The sequence below is a fragment of the Schistocerca gregaria genome, chromosome 3, assembly GCF_023897955.1.
Source record: "Schistocerca gregaria isolate iqSchGreg1 chromosome 3, iqSchGreg1.2, whole genome shotgun sequence".
NCBI classification, from domain to species: Eukaryota; Metazoa; Arthropoda; class Insecta; order Orthoptera; family Acrididae; genus Schistocerca; species Schistocerca gregaria.
This window is the reverse complement of record NC_064922.1, coordinates 718,840,751-718,865,172: the sequence shown is the minus strand read 5'-3', so window position 1 is coordinate 718,865,172 and position 24,422 is coordinate 718,840,751. Positions and strand designations below refer to the sequence as shown.

Sequence of the window (24,422 nt, the reverse complement as noted above, 5' to 3'; positions counted from 1 at the left end):
ATAAAGAGGCACAGGAGCTGTCGATGACATGCCTCGCTTTGGCTGCCCAAGGGCTGCTACTGCAGTGGATGACCGCTACCTATGGATTATGGCTCGGAGGAACGCTGACAGCAACGCTACCATGTTGAATAATGCTTTTCGTGCAGCCACGACTCAAACTGTGCGCAATAGGCTGCATGATACGCAACTTCACTCCCGACTTCCATGGCGAGGTTCATTTTTGCAACCATGACACCATGCAGTGCGGTACATATGGGCCCAACAACATACCGAATGGATCGCTCAGGATTGACACCAAGTTCTCTTCATCGATGAGTGTCGCATATGCCTTCACCAGACAATCGTCGGAGACGTGTTTGGAGGGAAGCCGGTCAGGCTGCTGTCCAGCGAGTGCAGAAAGATGGAGGTTCTCTGGTGTTTTGGATTGGCAATATGTGAGGCCGACCTACTGCGCTGGACGTCACGGATGGCGCCGTAACGGCTGTACGTTACGTAAATGCTATCCTCCAACTGATAGTGTAACCATATGGACAGCATAGTAGCGAGGCATTCATCTTCACGGACGACAATTCGTATCCCCATAGTCCACATCTGTGAATGACTTCCTTCAGGATAACAACGTCGCTCGACTAGAGTCGCCAGCATGTTCTCCAGACATGAACCCTATCGAACATGCCTATGATAGATTGAAAAGGGCTGTTTATGGAAGACGTGATCCACCAACCACTCTGAGGGATCTATGCCTAATCGCCGTTGAGAAGTGCGACAATCAGGACCAACAGGGCCTTGATGGACTTGTGTTTAATACGCTACGACGAATAGAGGCACGCATCAATGCCACTCTGTAAGTCTCGCTTTATGGTGGTACAACATGCAATGCGTGCTTTTCAAGAGCAATAAAAAAGGCGAAATGTGGTTTATGTCGACCTGTATTCCAATTTTCAGTACAGAATCCGGAACTTTCGGAACCGAGGTGACGGAAAACTTTTTCATGTGTGTATATAGGGCAAACCCATAGGTCCTTTAGAATAAGATTTCAGGAACGCCTTTACTTAAATAATCCCCACTCTGCATTAACATCGCACACGCTAAGAGGGGCACAACATCTCAAGGCCTTCAGAAACTTTAAAAATACTTCACAAAAAGAAAAAAAGCCATATTTTGAATATATTAGAGGATGTAGAACTTTTTAGACATAATCTCGCTTGTAAAGGTAGCGATCCAGCGCTGTTAGTCGTACGTACATGACGTCACACTGTCCACAAGGATAGCTTTCGTTTCGCCAGCCAGCTAGTCTCTCTTTGCCGTTCGTGCGGGTGATTTTGTCTTGCCCTGCACTGAGTTGCCCTGGTGTTGTACGGGTAAGGCACAGACACCTGATTCTTTTCACACTGTAATTTGCGTTTTTCGCAACAAATCGTGTTAGGACTAAAAATTATCGCCAATACGGTATCTTTCTCTATAAAAATTTTCGTTCGCTCACTATAATATATTTTCTTTTATCTTTTTGGATGCAGGCAAAATTGAAAAAAATGTGGCAGTACTCATTTATCATTCGCTCGCCCTAATATTGACGATATTATCTGAATAGTAACTTTTGAGTAGGAGCGATTCGTATGCCTATGATCTTTTAACGTTGTGAGTGCATTTTTGACATTCCTATACTAATTTTAATATCCGTATAAGGTGGACACTGTGCTTTCCTTTTTACCATGGAGGATCACCGAATTAGACGGCATACCCGCGAAATCGGTGGTGTTTTGATAAACAACAATTTCACCAGCTGTGAGCGGAGTTCGTCCTACCATCATGTCTTTCTATAGTTGCGGTTGCCCGAAATATAATATAGTTTGTCATTAAAGTTATCATTTATTCATGAACGTGTAGTTCAACAATCTGGGGCAGAACAGCTACACATTGTTGAAATGGGGCAGCGTAGTCCTACTACACGACACGCTTAGAGGTGAATGTGTTACAAATACGTTTTTCCTTTCTCAAAAGACTCTTTGTAAAAAGCATATTGTAATGTCTATTATCTCCCATATGGGTAATTGTGTACAATGCAGAAAACCATTCAGAATAGTGCATATGCCCCTATGAAGTTCTCCGTTTCAGGGATCACTCCTGTCATTCCCCGTATAATCAATTATTCCTGCTGGGATTGCCTATATAAGGGTATTACATTCTTCTTGTATTACTTTGTAATTGGTCGTGAACTGAAACACTGTACAAGGAAACAAGTGCATTAGTGTTTCTATGGTACACACGAAGGAAAAATGAAACGTATCCACATGAGACGAAAGCCTAAGCTCTTTTCTGAACAGGGCACAGATCAGAAACAATACATGTCCTTAGTATGTCGTAACGTATACTTTATTACAATCAAGATATATGTTGAAATGACAACTTCAACGAAAATCTTAACAGTAAAGTTAGAGATACACAGTTATACGTAACGCAGCGTATGTTCGTGAAAAAATTAAACAGTCGTATGGCCGCCTCGAGCAAGTTTTTCTATTTGCCGCAATTTCGTCGACGTCCGCGTCTTTGTGATGAAGATGAGATGAATCGATTAGGACATCAGCGTGGAAAGTAAATATCTGGCCCGGCGGTGAATCGGCCCCGCAACCCAGCGATCTAGAGGCAGCGTCGGTAACCACTTTTACTTTCTACCTGTCTACCTATATCTATCTGTCTAATATATAGCTATTTTTTCGTCGTTTTCTTTTCATCAGTTTGTGGGGATGTTGCATGACTCATTTAAAATTTCGTCCATGCGAACTTCAGTTAATTTTTTTTAATAAAGAGGATAACCGGTACTCGGATTGAACGCGAAGAGCTGCCGTACCGGCAGAAGACCGCGAGTTGCGCACCATGTCAGTGTGAAACTGAGTCGCCAAAACGCTGTGTTGACAATGGTTCTTTCTGTTATCAATGCAGACTGTAAGAGTGTGTTGAGATATTTATCTTTCAGTGCACATGCAAATACAAACTTTCATACTCAAAACGTATTCATACAAATTGTGTGTTCGAGGGTGACAATCAACGACTTTCCTGACGTGTAAAGGTTTTGTCATGTACGTGCTTGTACCCAACACTGCTTTGTTATCAGTATATATATTACCGTTTATTTCAATTACAATTTTTCACCCTGCGCTATTCTCTCATGTGATAAACGGCTATTAGCTGAAATGTATTAATAACAAGCACAGAGTAACTGGGTCCAGACCCGATAAAAGGGATATCCAAACATAAAAAGAAATAACATTTATTATTACTTAGGTTTCAGTCACACTTGCACATATTTATTTTATACCGACTCGTATCGGAAAATTTGCAGACATTCTGAAACCATTGCGTGCATTTCAAATGTTTGACAATCATAACTCCAATATAGTGTATAACCAAAAGACTTGTTTATACATCAAATAAACATTAAAAATTTAGTTTGACCGTAACATAATTCCACCAATAAATTCAAAACGGTTGTTGACATACCAAGTCGAATAAATGAATCATTGGAATTACGCCTAATCCAACGTATGAAGTGCAAGCAGTGGTTCAAAAATGAACACGAGGTTCTAAATTATTCTTCATCAAAAATTATATATAACTACGACGGGAACCTAAATAAATAGCACACAAATTTAGTTGCTGGTGTATTACACCAACGAAATGTTATTTTGCAATTCATTTCTGTGAAAGAAATAAGCATAGTTTAAACTGAAGAACCAAGGTTTTAACAAAAACAAGAAATAGGAAATTTCTTATACGACAAAATAATATACTTCTGCAATGATTGTCAAAATATACCAAAACGTACTTTCGTACAATTTCGCATCATAGTTTCATTACAGTTATACTGGAAATCTAAACAATTCCGATTAATACTTCAGTTGCTAATGACAATATCTGACGAAGCAGCTTTAAATCTGTCCATCAATTAAGCTTCACTAATAGTACGTATTTGCGACTGGATGTAAGGCAAAATGTCATCACTATAACCAGCGACATAAACATGTATTATACGAGTCACTCGTGTCAGATTACCGAAGGTTCTCATTTTACTAAACTCGATGGCGCCTTGAACATGAGGCTACATATGGAACACCCAGATAAGACTTGATATACAGGATGACAAGTACCGAGCTATATCAAATAAAACAGTCATAACTTCTGAACGGTTTGCGTTAGGACGTTCATACTGCATGGTTGGAAGCGTCGCATGATGCGAATTAGTATGCAGTGTATGGTTTGGTTTAGCGTCGAAGTCCACTTTCGTTTGGATAGGTTCATCAGTAATCAGAATTGGCTCATTTGGAGACTGAAAACCCGCATTTGACGATCGAGAAGCCTCTTCACCCTCAACGAGCGACTGTGTGCTGTGCAATTTCCATTCAGGGAATAATCGATGCGATATTCCTTGATAGCTTGGTGACTACGGAACAGTACGTAACGATTTTGGAAGATGATTTCATCCTCATTATCCACAGTGAGCCTGATTTCGACACGATGTGGGTCATGCAAGACGTAACTCGACCCCATCTAAGCAGGAAAATGTTTGATGTCGTGAAGGAGGACTTTTGGAGACCGCACTCTAGCACTGGTTTACCTAAAGGTTCCTGCTATGGGCCTCGATTGGCCGCCATATTCTTCAGATCTGAAGACATGCGACCTTTTTTGTGGGGCTGTATCAAAAACAAGGTGCTGAGCTGACAACAGCCATTCAGGAGGTCATCGACAGCATCTATGTCTCGACACTTCAGAGGGGCATGCAGAAATTCGCGTATATATGCGCGGCATCCTCGACAGTGATGGTAGGCATATCGAGCATGTAATGACCTATAGCCAAATATCTAGAGTGACATTTACATGTTGAATAAAGTGTGTGCACGCCGTAGTTTGTAACTAATTTGCGTTTTTCTACATAGTTCAATAATTGTCACCTTATATCTTCAAAAAGCTTATATATAACACTAAACTTTCACATGGCTTGTTGAAGAGCTTTTGCAACACGCATCTGTTTGACATTCCCTGTTGTACTCATAAAGAGCGTGTTAATAGCAACATTCTGAAGCATAACTCATTCCAACAGCAACATTCAAAAGTGAAGAAATGTTTTGACATTTTCATACTGGCTACACAAACGAGAGAGACAGTATCGAAGGTAACATAAAACCTACAACAGCTTCAGCAAAACTGCGAAAAGAAGATAATGGTGCAGTAATGTAGCGGCTAATTAAATATCATTACTGTTACCGAGTCTATCTTGACACACTACGTTGAAAGAATGATTGGATCTCTGTCGACAGATGTCGGAAGATACGAACAACATAAAAACCACGAATTCCATTGAAGGCTCATAGAAGCATTAACTTTGACACACTTCAAAGATTGTTAAATCTGATATCTCTGAAACAATGTGTCTAATCTATATGGAGCATTCATAATGCTTTATGTACTAACGGCTGTATTGTCTCAAACTGTCAGTATGCATACATACAGTCAGCAGGATCGAGTGCAGTCCTTACTTGGCAGAACGAAAACTGTACTAAAAGTACAAGGTTAAGAGTGAAAATTCACAGAAGAAATAGTTCCATGCTGAGGACTTAGTGAAGATAACGCAGTTTTTGCATAATATAAGATAGTAATTATTTCAACAAGAAAATTTATGAACGAACATTACAAAAAGGTACTACTGTTAAATAATTTATTTCATCACATTGTGGCTTGGAATATGTTATACACTCATCGTTTAGTCGAGCCATTCATGCCTATGAATTTTGTTAATAATTTGTGCGACATAGAGGAGGTGAAACGCGAATGAGGAAGTCACAGGGAAATACTAGAGAGCTGAAGGACATCGCACGTTTAACCATTCAAGCTCTAATGTGACATGAGTTTCAAATAAGAAGATTCTCAAATGATGACCATAGATTAGAAATATCTAATCAAATGGTTTTAATTTTTCATTTGGAAATAGAATGCTGGTAAGCAAACTCTTAGTACACAATGAATATCAAATTTGTCAATATTAAATTCTTTGTTTGCTGAAGAGTGGCACCACAACATTCCGCAAGTTGTGGTGTACGAAAGTCTTTAACGTTCGACTGAAATTTATGCTGCAAATATTCTTTCAGTACCACGTGTACAGCTAAAGACATATTCACGAAGAATATGGTTCAGGTCTCATCACATACAAGTTACTATTTCCAGAGTAAAAGGTAGCTACCTAACAAAAAGTTTCAGAGCTAGCCCACGAAACAAATTTCTAGGAATATTGGTATAATAAATGACAAATTGATGTCAGTCAATTCACTCAACAGGAGACCAGAAAAACGTCAATACTGCAGCAACAGGGATAGTGATGGTGATCAACATTGTGATGGTGATCAACATTGCTACCGAATTAGAATATAGAGCTCATTAATAGGCAAATTTCTCGAAGCTCTTTATGTTCAATAGTTTTCAGCGTGTAACTGGCGAACATAGAAGAAAAATTCCAGAAAAGGAAGTAGCAAACAGATATAGAAATTCATACTGGTTTATACTCTCAAGGGGTTTCATCTAATGGTTGATAGAGTTTAGTGCAAGCTAGAATGAGCTACGACATAAGTTGTAACACGTATAGCTCTGGTTGAAGGAAAATTCAGCGACTTAGATCCATATTCAACTATTTGCAGCTCCCATGCCGTCTTATGAAGGAGAAGGCCGTAGAAATGTTTTTGTGGCATTGTGGTGATCGGCGCCGATGTCTAGTCCTTTCCTAACATTCCTGAAACGTTTACCGAATGAATATCAATAATGCGGAAAAGTATTAGACAACTTGCTACACCATTTCAGTCCTATTTCCATATGTGAGAGAACTTTATAACTAAATTTCCCTATCGCTGAAACTGAAGTGACATTTGTTTAGTAAAGAGAAAAATTGCCGATTTGCTCACTTCCATAACCAACTCACTGGAAGTCGCTATAACGATAATAATTTTTTTTTATAACAGGTTGCTTATTTTACAGCATCATATCCATTTTACACGCGAGATTCACGCGTAAAATGTCAGTTTATATCTGATAACTGGTGTCGTTATTCTATCGTGTAAAATCACTATTATAAAATTACCTTTCAAGATTTGTGGTCGAAATTGCTTATCTCCCTATTATTGAGTCTGCACTTCAGTTAATGTTAAATTTTCTCAACTACACCTAGACATTTAAGAAATCCGGCACAATTTTGCGAAAATATTATTTCGCTAGTATTAGGAAAAACTGAAAGACATTTAGTTATATCGTAAGAAAATATAAATAAATGACTATGCCAGTTAGCAGATGCAAGAGAAATTACTTTGGGAATAGTTTAATTAGAGACACAAGGTCGCTTATGAGGCGTACGATGTTTGGCTGATTAACTGAGCACGCCAATGGCATTACTTTTAGTGAATAATGTTCTGTTGATGAGTAGTTTCGGTAGAAGTACCATTTTCTACTCTACCAATATAAGGAATACCACAAGATAAGAGCTTCCGTAATGATATTTTTTCGTGAAGACGGTCTACGTCAAATTGGTAGTTTCTACAGGAAGTAAAGCTTCATTCACTAAAAACGAAGGGTGGTGGTCACCTTTACTGATCAGTTTCGGATACGATCCATCATCAGAATATTAGAAACAGATTTTGTACAAAGGATCGTAGCATCTATGTCTGCTAATCTCACCGACATTAGTATAGATATCATTTGAAAATTTACCTTGTGTGAAGTTTGTTTATGATACTTTGATGGACCATGTGCGAAATGTGCCAATGTTGTATTTGTAAGAAGTTGTTGGTTGTTCTTTAGCGACGTAAAGCAGTGTTAACTATGAGCTCAATTTAGGTTAATTAACAGTGGACGAACGTCATAAACACGTTCCAGTTGCTTTCAACAACGTCAATAAATTTTGTATACAAGTGGAAAACTGTCATTGATGTCCTGAGATTTTTAGTTGAAGGACGGTAATCAATGGAGTGCAGTTGATAGTGGACTAGTGAGGACTTGTTACCAAATGCAAAGCGCCGCACCTGATATTCCTAGCGACCTCGGCAGACACGTTGGCGGCGTCGAGTTCGGGTACGCGGCACCAGTGGTCCACCTTGGCGGCCATGAAGATCTGGCTGTACGCGTGGAAGGCGCAAGGCAGGACTCCGGGCAGTAGCACCAGCCAGAGCAGCAGCCGCTGGTAGGTGCCCCACTCTCCAACGTCGGGCAGCACGGCGTCCAGGTCCATGGCGGCGGCGGCGGCGGCGGCGCTGGAGCTGGAGCGCGTGCGTCCGCGACGGCGTGCGCGAGCCGTGTGGGCCGCAGCTCGGCGCCGCACTGGAGGCTCCTCCGGCGCGCGCGTCGCCGACGGCCTGCCTGCCTGCTCGCCTGCTGGAGGCCAGCGCGCCTCAGCCGCGGTCCGAGGGAGCAGCGCGCATGCGCCGGCCGGCGCCGCTCTCACCTCGACCAACACTATCACCGCGGAAGACACGCGTCGCACCGAGCGCCGACCACCGTACGTACCCATGCAGTTTGCCAATGAGTGAGTCGCATTCGGTCGGCAACAAGCTTAAGATTATTCATGTGCCGTCTACTGCGGCGGCGCGGTTCTTTCCGTCCCTTTACGACGGACGTGCACCTACCTGTGAACATTGTCTGAGCAGATCATCAGTAGGAAAGGCGAGTGAAATCTACTGTACTTCGACGCGAACCAGGCTGCAATTTAAGTCACTAATGTACGTTTCGGGAGAAAGTTTTCATTTGAGATGAAAGGCTGGAAATTTTGTCCTCAATTAATATATTCTGAAACTTAGGTGAACAAGTATCACCGCCAAGCCCTTGCTAGTCTTAACACAGTCACTCACAATCCCTTTCACACACGTTAGCAAGTTTACGGTGTTGCATTTCCCGAAAACGTAATAGCCACAAAAATACTGATTGTTTTTGACTGAAAATGCTCCCCAAATATTACGTCCGTCGGGACCTAATGCAGTCACAGTTTCTAGACACCGACCTGCTCAAAATTCACTTAAAAACCCCGAAATTTCTACACAGACATTGGAATAATTATGCCGTACCTTTCCAACACTTTTGATGCATGGAACACTACTAGAACCGGCAACTTACTGTTCCCATCGGAACTACTACTACACACATCCGATCTGTTTCATGGCTAGGCTTCGACTCTTCTCTCGAATACTCTAAGTCTTCTCCACCAGCAGAGAAAGGCTCCCAAAGAATATTGCTTTACCATTGGTCAGATTACTCAACAGCCAATAGCAAAACAACATTCTCCGTCGTCAATCCGAGCTTTTCATCAATAACCAAATCGCAAAATAGTAAACCGAACGGCTGCACTCAATACCGACGTCATTATTAATATGCTGAAGTTCTGCTTATGAATAAAGTGATTTACTGTTGTTATTAATACCTCAATTAACTTTCCCTTGACCATAAACTTACATTACAAATCTATTCTACAAAAATCCCGCTGCATAACTTGTTAAACAATTATCTTCATATTGACCTTAAATCACACTCAAGCATCATTTATACTGCTAAGACACATTTATAATATTTTACATACACAAAAAATAACACTTTGTGAAAATACTGTAACAGTTTATGAAAAACATTCTATTACTTTAGTGCACTCAAGTGAGAACAATCGAAGCCATAATCACAGTCTCCCTTTCCAATACTGTCCTCTATCGGCTGTTACATAAACTATGTGCGCGTCCAGTCTCGCCTCACCAACTGTCACTCACTTAGACACATATCCCACTTAATCGCCTCCAAGGCAGGATCGTTATACGGCGCTACGCCTCACTACATGTACACAGTAATCTAACTGTTTAACAGTATAAATAGAAAAGTAAAATGGCAAATTAGGCAAATAAAACTAACGATAAGAGCTTAATGTGTGAACGTAACATACATGGAGCTCTTACATAAAGCTTAAAATGTCGGTTACATATATAAATTGGAGTGTAAATGTGTATGTACGTACAGGCTGTCGTGCATGACGTTGTTTAGCTGTCAAATCAATCTGCTTTGGAGGCTCAGGTTAAAGAACTGTTACTCCAGGCCTCGATGTGTATGCTGTGCTGTATAATAGACGTTTGTGTGGTTTCAGCGTCAGCCTGGTTTATCGACTTGTCTTGCAGGCGGCATTTTGGTCACTCGCAGATAAGTGATTTTCAATTCCGGATCTGTAGCCTACCCTGCATGACAGGTGTGTTGTGTGGGCTACGCAGACCGAAGACAGTGCCTGGGAACAGGTTGAGATGAACAGAGAAGAGGATGGGCATCGAGAGGCGAAGGAGGAAATGAACAGATAAATGGGTTGAGCAGGAGATCTAGAGGGGGAGACGTATTAGGCAGATAGAAGGTGTACAGGGGTAGTGAGCAGATGGAGAAGAAAGAGGGGAGGAAGATATGGTCCGACAGACAGGGTGGACGAGATAACGATGTAAAGAGGATGGTTAAATGTTGATATATAGATTCTAATATCTATGTGGCTACATACTAGTCACATTCACAGTCCTTAAGTGATTATTTATGTCTATCCAAGTATTCCTCCATAGCAAAGAAGGACTTATTAGGGAGTGATAACTTTATTCTACATTTCAAAACACTTCTGATATTAGATATTTTATTTTGTGGATACACAGCCAGACAGCTTTACGCCTGCACATTTCCCTCATTATTGTGCCAAATTTAGTTTCATTAATGTATTAATGGGTAATACACATAATTTTTCCTTCCAGTGTTGTGAATATTTCTGTTACTCTCAAACTTAGAAGGACTGTTGATAACAAATTTCGTAAGTGAATAAATGAACTATGAGGCTTCTATTGAAATCCCAACTGCTGAAAGAGATACCTGCAAGGTGTATGTGTGTACTCCAGACTTAATTCAAACTGCTTACTTTTTGTCTATGCCAGACGTCACCTCAGAATGTTATCCAATAAGGCATAAGCGAATCAAAATATGCTAAGTATGTAAACTAACTTACTTTTGTAAAACTCAAGTAGGTTAATACTCTCATGTAAGAGGTAGCAACATTTAAATGTTATAGCAAATCCACTGCACGGTTTTTTTCAGTGTAAATTTTCATCAACATGCACAAATAAGAACTTACAATTTTATAATCTGTATATTAGTTTTTGCTGGCATACTACATTGATAGGGGGTGAGACAGAATATGGGAGAATATTATCGTGGTATATCACGTACTGCTTCTAACTGTGATGTAAGTTTGTAATAGTTGTGACTGTGTGTGTTCCCATTTTCACAACACAAAATTTCTCTGATAGCTGACATTTTGCATACAATACATTTGTTGTATGGAGGGACATAAATAACGAAAGTCATCGACGATTGGATTTAGTGACGAAACAAATTATTCCTTACTGTGTCTATTATTATACGTTCCAAACATTTCGCATACTAGCTCGGCTTTTTGAGCATACATAAAGATTTAGAAAGGAGGAAGCTTTTGAATATAGCTTTCAGTATTCGTCTTATATCAGCTATTTACCCCCATCATTGTAAGAACAGTCGATTATGTTTAAGCCAGACACTCAGGATTTTCAGTGATACATTGATATCTCTTTCGATACCTTAACCAGGAAGTAAAAATTCTTATCAAATATTTAATCAGAGTGGTTTTAGGATATATGTAATGCACTCTTGTCATCATTTTAGACTGTGGGGTAATATCTCTTCCTCTGATTAACTCGCTCTCTGATCTAGTTAATTTAAGTGGTCATAATATTTTTGAGCCTGAGACACACGTTGTAGTTATGATAACTTTCATTTAAGTTCCGGTTAGACTACTCAAGCAAGTAAGCAAGTACGAATTCTCCGTTAATCACAGAAAATTAAATTTGTCTTATTTAATCCATTACAATGAAATGACATGCACAAATAAAATGCTAAATAAAACACATGTACTCTATTTACTATTAATAATAAAACGCCATGAACTATGAACTATAAAGTGGCCACTAGCGAGACATCACCAAACGTATGTCTGTTCAGTAGAAGACTCATAACTAGACTGCATTCAATTTTCCAATCATACGTTATGTGCAGTCGAATTTACTTTTCATGTTGTCATGTCGCAGTGGCTGTCGGAGGTTTGATGTCATTTACTCTTCTTCTTGTGGTTGACGACTATCAACCATTTGTAATTAGTTTCCGTGTAAGATTTAGCAATCAAATCCCCCGTATTCAATATAATATACAAACACAAAGTCTTTGTAATACGAGTTTACCAAATAACTGTTTTACAACCACGAACAGAGAATATTAAAAACTTACTGTACAGTATAAGTAGGTGGATATTTCCATGGTGATACACCTATGAAGGTGACTGAAAATGAATCAGCAGATGTCTGACTACGTGTCATGACTATTACGTGGCCCATCCAGCAATGACTTTATAATTCGTGCCTGAATTTTTTTTCAGATGATGGACTGAGTCTAGAGGAGAAAATATCACTCTTATCACCTGTATAAAATCTCAATACCTCGCCCATGCGATAATTAATGTCGATATAGTTTGCCTTGTATCTGATAAGCCAACCCGTTGGTTGTTGATACAATTAAACCTTGTGGAGGTCGTCAATTTACGTTTCCAAGTCAAGTGAAAGTCTATCATTTGTTGTTGTTGCAGACTGTAGATCAGTTTGCTTTAGACGTGTAACGAAATAAGTTTTGTCTGTCGGAGAACAATTAAAACCAGCTTTCGTAAGAATGACGTGGAGGTTTGTTCAACTTAAGGCTTTAAAGTTATATTTTAAACTTTGATTTCTAAAAGGGGTTTGTAGGAACGACACAAGCATATTGAATTTTTAGAGCTCAGAGATATATGATACAATTTGTAACAGTGCAGAATCCGTTATACTCATTTCCACATAAATTTTTTTTCTGTTGTGTCAATGCACTTCAATGATGATTCTGTGTAAGCAGAAAGATTAAAGATCAAATCTACAGCCGGATTTGTTATCAGTCTCATGTGCATGGGTTTCTTGCTTGTGTTCTTCACGATTACGTAAAGTATAATGGAGACGGAAACCAATATTCAGTCAAGAAGTGGGTATATGAGTGAGTGTAACACAATTTCCGACCTCCGTAATCAACTCTGAACCTGCGGGGTCGATTTGAGGCAGCGACCGCCTCCTGTATTTGACGGACTAGACTAATGGTGCATTCCCAGTTCAAAGGGTTTACTGTTCTGTTCTTCGGAAAGGAAATGAAACATACGGTAGCATTTACTATGTATCTGTCCAATCAGTGCTTTTTCCTTGTAATGTTAATGGATTTTATAAAACTTGAATGTGACATGTGCATTAGTGCCTTGATTCTCATATTCTTGTTCAGATCATAAATAAAAAATTAAAGAGAACGGCATCTGACTGTGCTTAAACGGGAGAAGTAGAATTTTATCAAATTTAACCTCCAAATATTATACCGAGGTACACTGACAAGTTAAAGTAACTGAGTACACTACAGTGAATAGAGGTACAACTGTTTGTCAGTGTTAAGACAGATAAGTGATCTTAATTCGGCCCTCCAATACGGCTAACCTCATTTTGAGGCATGTTAATTAAATGCTACGAGATCAACGATTATATAAAACAAGGCGTCGGGCATAAGACGATATTCTCGCTCAGCCAACGGCCTTGTCTACGAACGGGGAGGAGCGGACTACGCTTCTAGACATTATCTAGCCCTTGGGGTTGGAACTTACCCCAAAAAGTTGGATGCGTCATTACGATGATAATGGTCAACGGTATAAAGATGCAGAAGACAATGAAAACCACTGCATTAAACACACATAATACGTATCTGCGTGGCAACTGCATTAAACACACATAATACATATGTGCGTTACATGTCACCTATAACTGATAAAGTGTCAAAGTGTCATGGCGATCTCTTCATTGGCGAAATATTCCAGATTAGCCCCCATTCAGAGCACCGGAAGCGGATTGCCAAACGGAAGGCTACAAGGAGAAAAAGAGGAATAACCAAGGAAATGTTATCGTTCTGCGAATCAGAGCAGTGAATGTAAGAAGTCTGACCGTATTGCGAAACCTAGAAAACCTGAAAAGGGAAATTCAAAGCCTCAGTGGGTGTGAGTGAAGTGAAATAGCAAGAAGATAAGGAATTCTGGTTAGTCAAATATAGGGTAACATTAACAGCAGCAGAAAATGGTATGAAATGAGTAACATTCGTTACGAATAAACAAATGGGACAGAGAGTGAGTGTCTGTGACCAGTTCATAAGACTCGGCAGTAAACCAACGCAAACGACAACAATAGTCGCAAGCTGGAGATAAAGAAATAGTACTCGTATAAAAGGATGCTGAATGGACAATTCAGTGCATAAAGGAAGGTGAAAAATATAATAGTCATGGGGGATGGAAAAGCTATTGAATTTGAAGGACTAGGAGAAATATTTATGAGATGGTGCGGGATAGGCAGGAATATTGAGAGTAAAGAAAGACGAACTGAATTCTGCAGTGTATTTCAGATGGTAACAGGTAATACCCTGGATCATCCCGTTCAATAGTAACAAGAGGAAGAATAAACTTGTAAAAGTTACAGAGACATGGGAAGGCACCAGGTGGGTTACATCACGATCAGCGAGAGATTCCGAAATCAGATATTGGCTTGTTAGATGTTCCCAGGAGCAGATAGATACTCAGGTCACACTTTTGTAACGTGGAGAGTCTAACTTTCGCTAAGAATTAGGATAGTGCTTTAAAGAATATCATAATCAATAGTTCGGTTCAAGAGGATTCTAGGAACGACAGTTACAGATGCTGGACTATCAAACGCAGGTAAAAGGGAGATAGTTCCGAAGAAACCTTGCATAACAGAATCAATGCTCCGACTGATCGAAAAAAATGTTCTGAAAAAGACACTTACCAATGATGTAAAAAGGAAAAGCAAGGCAGTTAATGTGAATTGGCTGCAGCAAAACTGGGCAGACTTTGCATATAGAAAAAGCAAAACAATATTCGATGAATCAAAGGAAGGTTGGTAACATTAAGACTGCAATGGGAATTCCACTACTAAATGCAGAGGAAAGCGCTCCCTCTATGAGGGAGTGGTTTTGACTGATGATATGACAGAAAAAGAATCCGGAGTGGGTAAGGAAGGAATAAGGGATCCAGTATTGGAGTCACAGATTAAAACAGCTCTGAATGACCTGAACTCAAATAAAGTTAATGGGATAGATAACAATCCACCAGAATTTCTAACACAATTGTGGCGGAATATGGATTGAGAGTAAACATGAAGGAGACGAAAACAAAGGAAAGTAGCAGAAATGAGAATAGCGATATACTTAACATCAGAATCGATGCTCACAATGCAGATGAAATTGAACAATTCTACTACCTCGGAAGCACATTTTGTGAGAAACACTGGTAGTTTCCAGCATAATATCATTTACAGTCTCTTCTGATATTTTCTCTCTAATAGAATTGTTTGTAATTGTGATATCATGTGCAAAAGTAACAATTCTGGTTGCTGAATGTTAAGTGGAAGGTCACTTACGTATATAAGGGAGAGAAAGACTGAAAACTCAAGAAAAATTAATACACTAGTTATTAGGGTTAGCTGATGAACATAAAGTAGTGTAGCATGAGAGTTCAAAATTCATAAAAGAAGCAGACACCGCTCCTATATATGTGCTTCTGATACCGGTAAATCAATATGAAGAATAATGAGTAGGAGAAGTTCTTAACAAATCTAACTTTGTAGAAGTATGTCTTAGGAATCATCAGCAAGTACTCCAGAACCAGCTGTTAAATGCTGCAAGATGTTTTGGTGTAACACTGAAGTATTAAATGGAGTTGCGATGAACTGACAAAAATATAGACACGTTTCCGCTAACATTGTAGTTCCTGGACTATAGCAGATAACGAAATGTTACATATTGTAGGGGAAACGCACTGTAGGTGATTGGAGTTATTCGTTAGTATACAGAAATGTCACCTCTGGAAGCGACAAAGATTCCGGTAGCGGATGGGCCTCGAGTCTACACGACAGGTGTCGTTATACCTTTCGACGTTGATTCTACTCCGTGATATGGTGAGTTAGCGATTGGTAGCATGCGAATCTGACTGCAGCCCATGACAAAATGTTTACGATTATGAGTTATCTAGCAAGGTGCTTACCAAGACAACAGCTCAACTTCGGATCTGTGCAGGTCATGATTGTAAGGATAATATACAGTCTAGCGTTATAATGTTGAAGGATAATATTACGAAGACCTCGAAGAAGGGGCACACTAACCGATCTAAATTACAAAAAAACATAGTCTCTGGCAGACTAACAATCCCAGCATTTTCCTTAATCTTTTCCAGAAAATATGGACATATTACCTCTGCATAGCTGGACTGGGTCATGATTCTCATTTATCCTGAAAGCTAATTCATTGTGTTAAACGCTAAAACGCTACACCATCTCTCTTGCTTCTCTTATAGGAGGAAAAATAATCTAGAAACGTGATTTTCCATGGTGGTGGTCACCTTCAATGACCAGTGTGTCACGCCTGAAAGTCTGTCCAACTGATCACCGCGACTACCTTTACCGAACGCATAATGTAGGTGCGCTGCCTGAAAGCCGTATACTCATTATTTGTAGATGACAGTGGTCGCGTGTGTCCCTATTATTTTCACAAGGGTAATTAGATGTCAGTCACATTGCTGTGAAAAGCGGCGTGGAATTGAAATATTGATAGTTAGTATCTGCCTGACGTTGATGGGACTAATGGTGCGATGTATTGTTGCTCAATTTAAGGTAAAAGAAATTTGATCAAAACTCTGGCTGGAGTTTACAGTAACAGCCCTTTCGCTTCAGATTGTAGCGTAAGTTATGGACATGAAACGATCTTTGTTTAAAGATAGTGAACACTGCTCTATTTACCCCTTTCTGTAAGTTTTCCTCCTTCAGAAAACAGGGTTTTCTTTCCTTTTGTTATGTGTCTAATAGGAATGTCATCTTATGTTGGATTGAAATGATTAATGTAAACAAAGTTAATGCATATTTAAAGGGCTTGGAATGCTACATGTTTAAGCAATGACCCACACATAAATATTTTTTGTAACTGTCGTCGTAATGCATTTCATTTTCCTCTTGCTTTTAAGATGGTGGGATATTGCAAGAGAACTTACGGATTTACAGCATTTCAACGGCAGTCAGTGTGAATCGGTTTGACTGATTGCTTGTAAAAATACAAGCGTAGCGTGGAGGTAATTTTCTGCTAACACTTTGGTGCTACCTCGTCATCATGTCTTCAGTGTTTACCAGTAACTATGTTATTCAGTTAATATGAGGAAACCGGGGGTCGCATGCTGTGTAGAAGCAGTTACAACTACACCTTGAGTGACTGCGAGGTGGTGGACGTCTTGCTACGATCATAGGTCATACGTATACGTTTGCTGTTATACTTTGAGGGAACTTAATTAATTCAATAAAATGTCAATATTATTCGGCATTTATGTAACTTTCAGTGCGTTGTATTGGTGATTCAGTGCAAGATTTCTTTGGTTCAAATGGCTCTGAGCACTATGGGACTTAACATCTGAGGTCATCAGTCCCCTAGAAATTAGAACTACTTAAATCTAACTAATCTAAGGATATCACACACATCCATGGCTGAGGCAGGATTCGAACCTGCTGCCATAGCAGTCAGGCGGTTCCGGACTGAAGAGCCTAGAACCGATCGGCCATCGCGGCCGGTCAAAATTTATTTACGTTAGCCTACATAACATGAACTCGTTGTGAACTGCCTTTTAGCGTTCCCCAAAAATCCATACATACATGCCTCCCCCCACCAGTTTAAGTGATGTCAGATCACTACAGATTACTGTGTTCTATCCGAGATTACTTCATCACAAGTACGTGTACTTACACGCTATAACTTCACTGAGAAAAAAAATGTAAATAAATAAAATCAATATTACGAATTTTACTAACAACAAATGATGAATCTAACAAACCGCAATCGTGGAATTTACTTTAATGGTTTACTTTTGCCATGTGCTATGTTCTACTGGCCAATTAATAATTCAGAACATGTCTCTGTATCACGTTCATGATCCGACGGTTGAAATCCGCGTCCTGCCACCCTGATTTAGATTTTTCTATGATTTTCCCAAATAGCTTCAGACAAATTCCGGGTTTCTTCCTTTCGAAATGGCACGGCCAACTTTCCTTCCCCATCCTTCAATGGGACCGATGACCTCACCTCGCTTTTCTGTCGCCTCCCCAAATCAACCAATTTTAACTCTTAAATTTGAAATCGCTTTTGGATTGGAGGTTTTGATTAAACATCTGAACTGTCTGCTCAGATATACTTTTTCGTTAATTTCATTGTCGGCGGTGTCTCTCTCATCCTCTGACGTTATGTACATTGTCGGAAAGTGTCCATTGGTCCCGGTCAGATATACTTTCTTCATGCAGCTCGGTGGCGTCTACCTTTGTTATCTGGCACGAGATTCTGGCAGCCACTACTTCGTGCTTTGCGCTACTACCTCGACTTGCATAGTTTATATTTCAGTATTGTACCTCTTCTCACGTTAGCTGCTTCCACCTGACTGTGTAGGGTTTTTAGACTATTTTCGCGCACAATTCCTATTTCGAGACATCCACAGCATCTACGGTTTGCAGGTCTGCAGGTTACGACGCCGCGCGACTGCGCGCTCGTCTGTTCGCTGTTTGGTCCCTTATCCCAAATCAACCAACCAGCCAACCAACACACATTACAATATTTGCCGCTTAAACACAGTTAACAACACAAATTCATGGTAACAACAACCGAAAGCATGTTTCCTCGGAGTTTTTCGATGACTTAGATGACTGAGATGACTGACAGCACAGCCATGGCGTCACCTCTGTCTCCAGCAGTAACAAATTTCTTCATGGAGCACTTTGAGGAACAGGCACTGCAAACTGCGACATTACGGCCATCTTGCTTTCTACGATACGTTGATGAAACCTTCTTGATATGTTCTCATGGTATAGATACACTACAGCAGTTCGTCTATCATATGAATGGTGTCCATCCTAACATAAAATTTACTGTCGAGATGGAGAAGCACGGCAAGCTACCATTCTTGCATGTTTTGGTTGAGCGGAAGACAGGAGGCCAGCCAGGTTATTCAGTGTACCGGAAACCAACTCACACTGATCGGTACTTGATCGCCAATAGTTTCCACCACCCTGTACACAAGAAAGCTGTCCTGAACACATTGGTTCATAGATCCAAGATTATCTCTGAGGACGACCACCTACAGTCTGAATTGCAGAACTTAAAACGTGTTTTCGGGGAAAATAGATACAGCACGTTTTCAAGGTCCGCCGACGAAAGACACCTGTTGAAACAGAAGACGAGGCCAAACGGACTGTATTCCTACCAAGCAGTGGAGCAACTAGTTGTAAGTTAGGACGTCTGCTGCAGAAACATGGGCTAAGACCACTGTTCAGGCCCATTCCCAAGATACAAGATATGTTGCGCCCTGTTAAGAATGACTTTGCCCTTCGAGTGCCCGGTGTGTACGGCGTACCCTGAGAATGTGGCAGCATGTACATTGGATTGACAATTCGCACGGTTGCGGAGCGTGGCACTGAGCACAAGCACCATATAAAGCAAAGGGAGTTGGACAACTCTGCCATAGCGGAGCATTGCCTAGAAAACGGACATAAAATACAGTTCGAAAATAGAAAAGTGTTGGCTCATGCGACTACATATTGGGACTCCGTTATAAAGAAAGTGGCCGAGATTCGCTTGAACAACAACAATTTAAACAGAGACCAGGGATACACACTCAGCACGGCATGGGGACGGGCGTTGGACACAGAAAGAAAGTCAAGACAGATGCGCGACGCGGGAGCATCAGTTTCAAACGTGGCCCCTGCCCCTGGCGCCACCTGACGTCTCCGGTGCTGCCACGGGCAACAGCTCCGCTAGCTGCCTGGGTGGACGTATGCGCGCGCGCCACATTGGATCGATGTGATTGGCTGCTGATGATGTCATCATGCCTATATAAGTGGGAGACCGTAACAGCCCCGGCACCGCCTGGTAGCCATCTCTCGATGCTCGCCGCTTCATCTACCGCTGCTGGAGCTGCCGTCTCTCGGTGCTCGCTGCTGCCTGCAATCAAGGACGCCCCAACTACCACCATCATCTACACCTACTCTTCACCTGCCCCCACAGTAATATCATGGAGTGTTTCCTCTGGGATTAACCCGTGTCATCCACCTCCCCTACTCACAGTCACCTCCCCATCTATCTCCTCTCCATCACTGTATCTCCACCTGTATGGCAGTCGTGCTCCTACCCCTGCTAATGTACCTGCTGCTGCTCCTGCCCCTGCCCCTCCTACCACCCCCACCACCCACTCCTGTCGCCCTCCGAAACGATTTTCTCCCTCTCCCCCCTGCAACTGCCACTGCTTCCCCTGCCCGAGCCACTGCCCACCGCGCCACAGTCGCCACCACATAACGCCCTACCCTCTCATACGGTACTACTGCCTCACAGGAGGGGCCCTGCCTCCCACTACCTCCCCATCCATCAAGTCCCTCACCCCTCCTCCCAGGCAACACCTGCAAAAAATCTTCCAAACCGTCCACTGGCGACCTCTTCTCTACTCCCTCATCCAAAATGCCACTGCTCGCCCTACCCCACTATGGATACCACCCCACCTACCTCCTCTCCAACCCCCTCCCTGTATACCTTCATCCTAGCCAACCCTGATCCGAAATTCATGGACACCCACACCCTCACCCTTTAAATGCGGAAGTATATCCCCAGTGCACCCATCACCCAACTTATCCCTCCCAGAGACTCTGTTCTCATCAAGTCACACTTTGCATCCTTCCATACTGATCTCCTCCAGCTCCTTCCCCGCATCACCTTTGGGCCCCACGCATCCGGCACCCCATTGCTTACATCCTCCTCTCCTCATCAGCCCCAACTGCCTAGTCGTCCGCCACCCTCACTGCCGTCGCCACAAATCTCAGCCCTGTGGTCATGGTGGCTGAGGTGTTGGCGCTACTGAACACCCACCCCGTCCAGGAAGTCCGCTCTGCCCGATGTATTTACAACTCCTCTGGCCCTGCCTTTCTCATGCATATATTTACAGAGTCCGCCTCCTCCGTTGAGCACCTCCTCACGCAGGGAGTCTCCTCAATCCTGCTGCTGGCAGCACTGTCTTCTGTACAACGACCACCTCACCCAGAACTGCAAGAACCCACCCAACTACCCACATTGTAAAGCCTCCCACTTCCTTAAACAGTATCCCAACCTCGCCTCCCCCCATTCCTGCAACACCTGCACTGAACCTCACCCCACCTATTCCTCCAAATACAAGGCCAAGCCCCCTCCCACCAACAGTATCTCCCGCTCCTTTCCCTGCACTCGTGACTGGGATACTGTCACCCGCAATTATAGCGACATATCCGGAACCTCCTTACAGCAAAGAAATGCCAGGACTGGCGCCACACCTGCACATGCCTCAACTCCACCCTCCCTGTCAACTCCGCCAAGTATTGGTCAGCCCTCCACCGCCTTACTGGTAGCCATTCAACCCTGAATTACCTCATCCTCCATGACGATCGACCCTTTCCTGACAACCTCAGTAAGGCTAACCATTTTGCTTCCCACCTATCTGAGGTCTTCTCCATTCCTGTTGATCCCCATTTTGATTACTCCCTCTTCCCCACCGTCCTTAACCGCACTGACACCTCTGTCCCCCCACTCGCCCCGTGCTTCCGGTACATAGATCGGTTACCTCCCTCAGACATCAATACTCCTATCACCGCACAAGACATCGTACTCATTCTCAGCTAGAAACGCAACACCGCCCCTGGTCATGATGGCGTCACCTACTGTCACCTCAAGGCATCCCCTCCATCCTTCCTGTCTGTCCTTGCTACCCTGTACAATGTCCTCCCCTCCACTGGATTTTACCCCGATCTGTGGAAGGCTTCCAGTGTCCTGCTGTTACCTAAACTTAACAAACCGCCCTTTGATACGTCTTCCTATCGTCCCATCTGCCTCACCTCTGTGTTCAGTAAGGTCTTCGAGGCCATCTGTGTCCTTCCTCTTACCCAATGTGGCTTCCAGCCTTCCTTATCTGCCAACGACCAGCTCCTTAACCTTACCAATCTTCTTTCCCTCCAACTTAACTCCTGTCACTCCACTATTTTTGTTTCCCTTGATTTCCAGAATACCTATGACTATGTCTGGCATCCCGGACTCCTCTTCAAACTCCAGACCTATGCTCTCCCCATCAACTTTGTCCGTCTCGTTGCTTCCTTCCTCTCCCATCGTCCATCCTATGTGACTATCTACAATTCCGCTTCCTGTACTTTTAATCCTTGTGCCAGATTGCCCCAAGGTTCTGTCCTTTCACCTCTCCTCTATCTTCTGCACACTGGTGATATGCCCAAACCTCCCCCTCCTGTTCATCTTCTCCCGTTTGCTGATGACACTGCCTTACTAGCACTTTAACCAACCTTTCAACGGTCCCATCATACCCTCCAAACCCTTGACAAATTCACCGCTTGGTGCAACCAGCAGTTCCCCCGTGTTAATCCCTACAAGTCCCAAGCGACCATCATAGGCCGCACCACCCGCTCCTTCCACCTCTATGAATTCTACCTCACCTTTTATGGCCATTCTATCCATCTCACTCCTACCCTCAAATTCCTTGGCCTCGTACTCGACCGCCATTTCCCCTGGACTCCTCATTTCCTTACCATCCAAAAAAAAGCTCACAACCTTCTCCGCCTCCTGAAACTCATGTCCGGCCGAATGTGGGGTCTGCATCCTTCCACCATTCTTCACACTTACAAATCCTTCATCAGCCCTATCCTCTGTTATGCCCGCGTAGCTCCCCAGTTTTATAACGCCCTCCACATCTTCGAACGCCACGCCCTCCGCCTTGCCTTCCACATTCGCCTTCTGTCCCCCACACGCATTCTGTACGAACTCATTCCCTTCCCCTACCTTCTCCTTTTTGCTTGAACACATCCACACAATATATAATGTCCGCCACGTGGATCCCCCTCACCCCCTTCCTCTCCACCCCCAACCAGTTGCCTCACCTTTACTGTTGTGTCCCACCCTCTCTCTCCATCTCCACACTCTTCATCTCCTTTCCCAATGTAACTTCCACCATCTACGCCTCCCGGATGATGAGCCTCGCCCTGACATCTACCCTTTCTACCAACTCTAACCCAATTTTCCTGCCTCCTCCTTAGCGCTCCCTCTCCTCCCCCACCCTCCTCCTGAGCGGCTTCCACCTCCTACTCCCCCTCAATCTCTTGTGCCTCCTTTCAGTGTTTCTGTACTCCCTCCTGCCCTGTCTTCCCTCTTCGTCTCCCACCCCACATGTCTCCTGCCTCTTTGTGTACCCACTGATGCCCCTCCTCTCTTCATCCCTCTGTTTCCCCTGCAGCCCCTTCCTCTCCCCTCCTTTTCCATCCTCTCTGCCCTTTCTCTCGGCAGGTCCCGCCTGGCAGTTTTTTTCTTCGTTGGTGTGCTCCAAGTGGCTTTTAAGTGTGTTGTTCTGGAGTGTTTTTACTTCTGTGGCTGACTTTTAACGAGTGCATGTCCATTCAGTGTCTTCTCTGAGTTTTGAACAATCGCCAGCTGTGTTTTTAACTTTCTGGTAACTTTTTTTAACAGCCCTCCATGAACGTCTCCATGTTAGTCTATATTTTTACCTCCATTTTCTCCCATTATTCTTTTTTAAGTTCTTCTTTATCGGCTTATGTATGTACCATTTTATTCTTATTTTAAGTTCATGACAGTCGGCTGAAGAGCGGCGGATAAAGAAGAAAAAGAAATACAGCCCAGGCAGTCAGTGAACTCCTGACGATGATGGCGGAGACAGCCATCGAATTTATTCGAATTGACGAGGCTGGAAAACCGACAACGTTTTATTCAACCGATAGCATGTTTCTCCAATGTTACCAACCTCCATTAGGAAGGCATTCAAAGAAATAAAAGTTCTGCTCTCTCCATGACCAAACCTCAACATCAGCTTTCTTATGTCCCCTAAAAATCTAATTACAGACACGCCTCTCCACAGCCGTTTGTAATGTAAGATTACTACAGACGGCGGATTTCAAGTTATTCTATAAAAACGTACAAAAGGAACAATGAACTGTTTTCTGACTCAAAACCCCCTCGGAACAGAGCATATGCCAATATGATTTTTTTTTCTTCATATATGTACTTCATATCTGAATTAATTTGCCTCATGGAAATAATTATTTTAATTTAACTCTAAAGACTTTTTAGTTTGTACATTGCTCAAAGTGTAAACAGTGTGCCCAAGAAGGATTGGTCCATATTCATGGGTATAACAGGAATGG

General features: G+C 42.3%; 1 protein-coding gene across 1 annotated transcript in view; it reads right to left on the bottom strand.

Moving 5' to 3' along the window:
- The window catches only part of LOC126355571 (beta-alanine transporter), a 1,112,053-nt gene extending 1,103,514 nt beyond the window's left edge, over window positions 1-8,539 (bottom strand). The window contains exon 1 of the mRNA XM_050005933.1: window positions 8,055-8,539. Coding sequence (XP_049861890.1) covers window positions 8,055-8,539 — 485 coding nt within the window. The remainder of the gene's footprint in view (window positions 1-8,054) is intronic.
- Window positions 8,540-24,422: the final 15,883 nt, after the last annotated feature.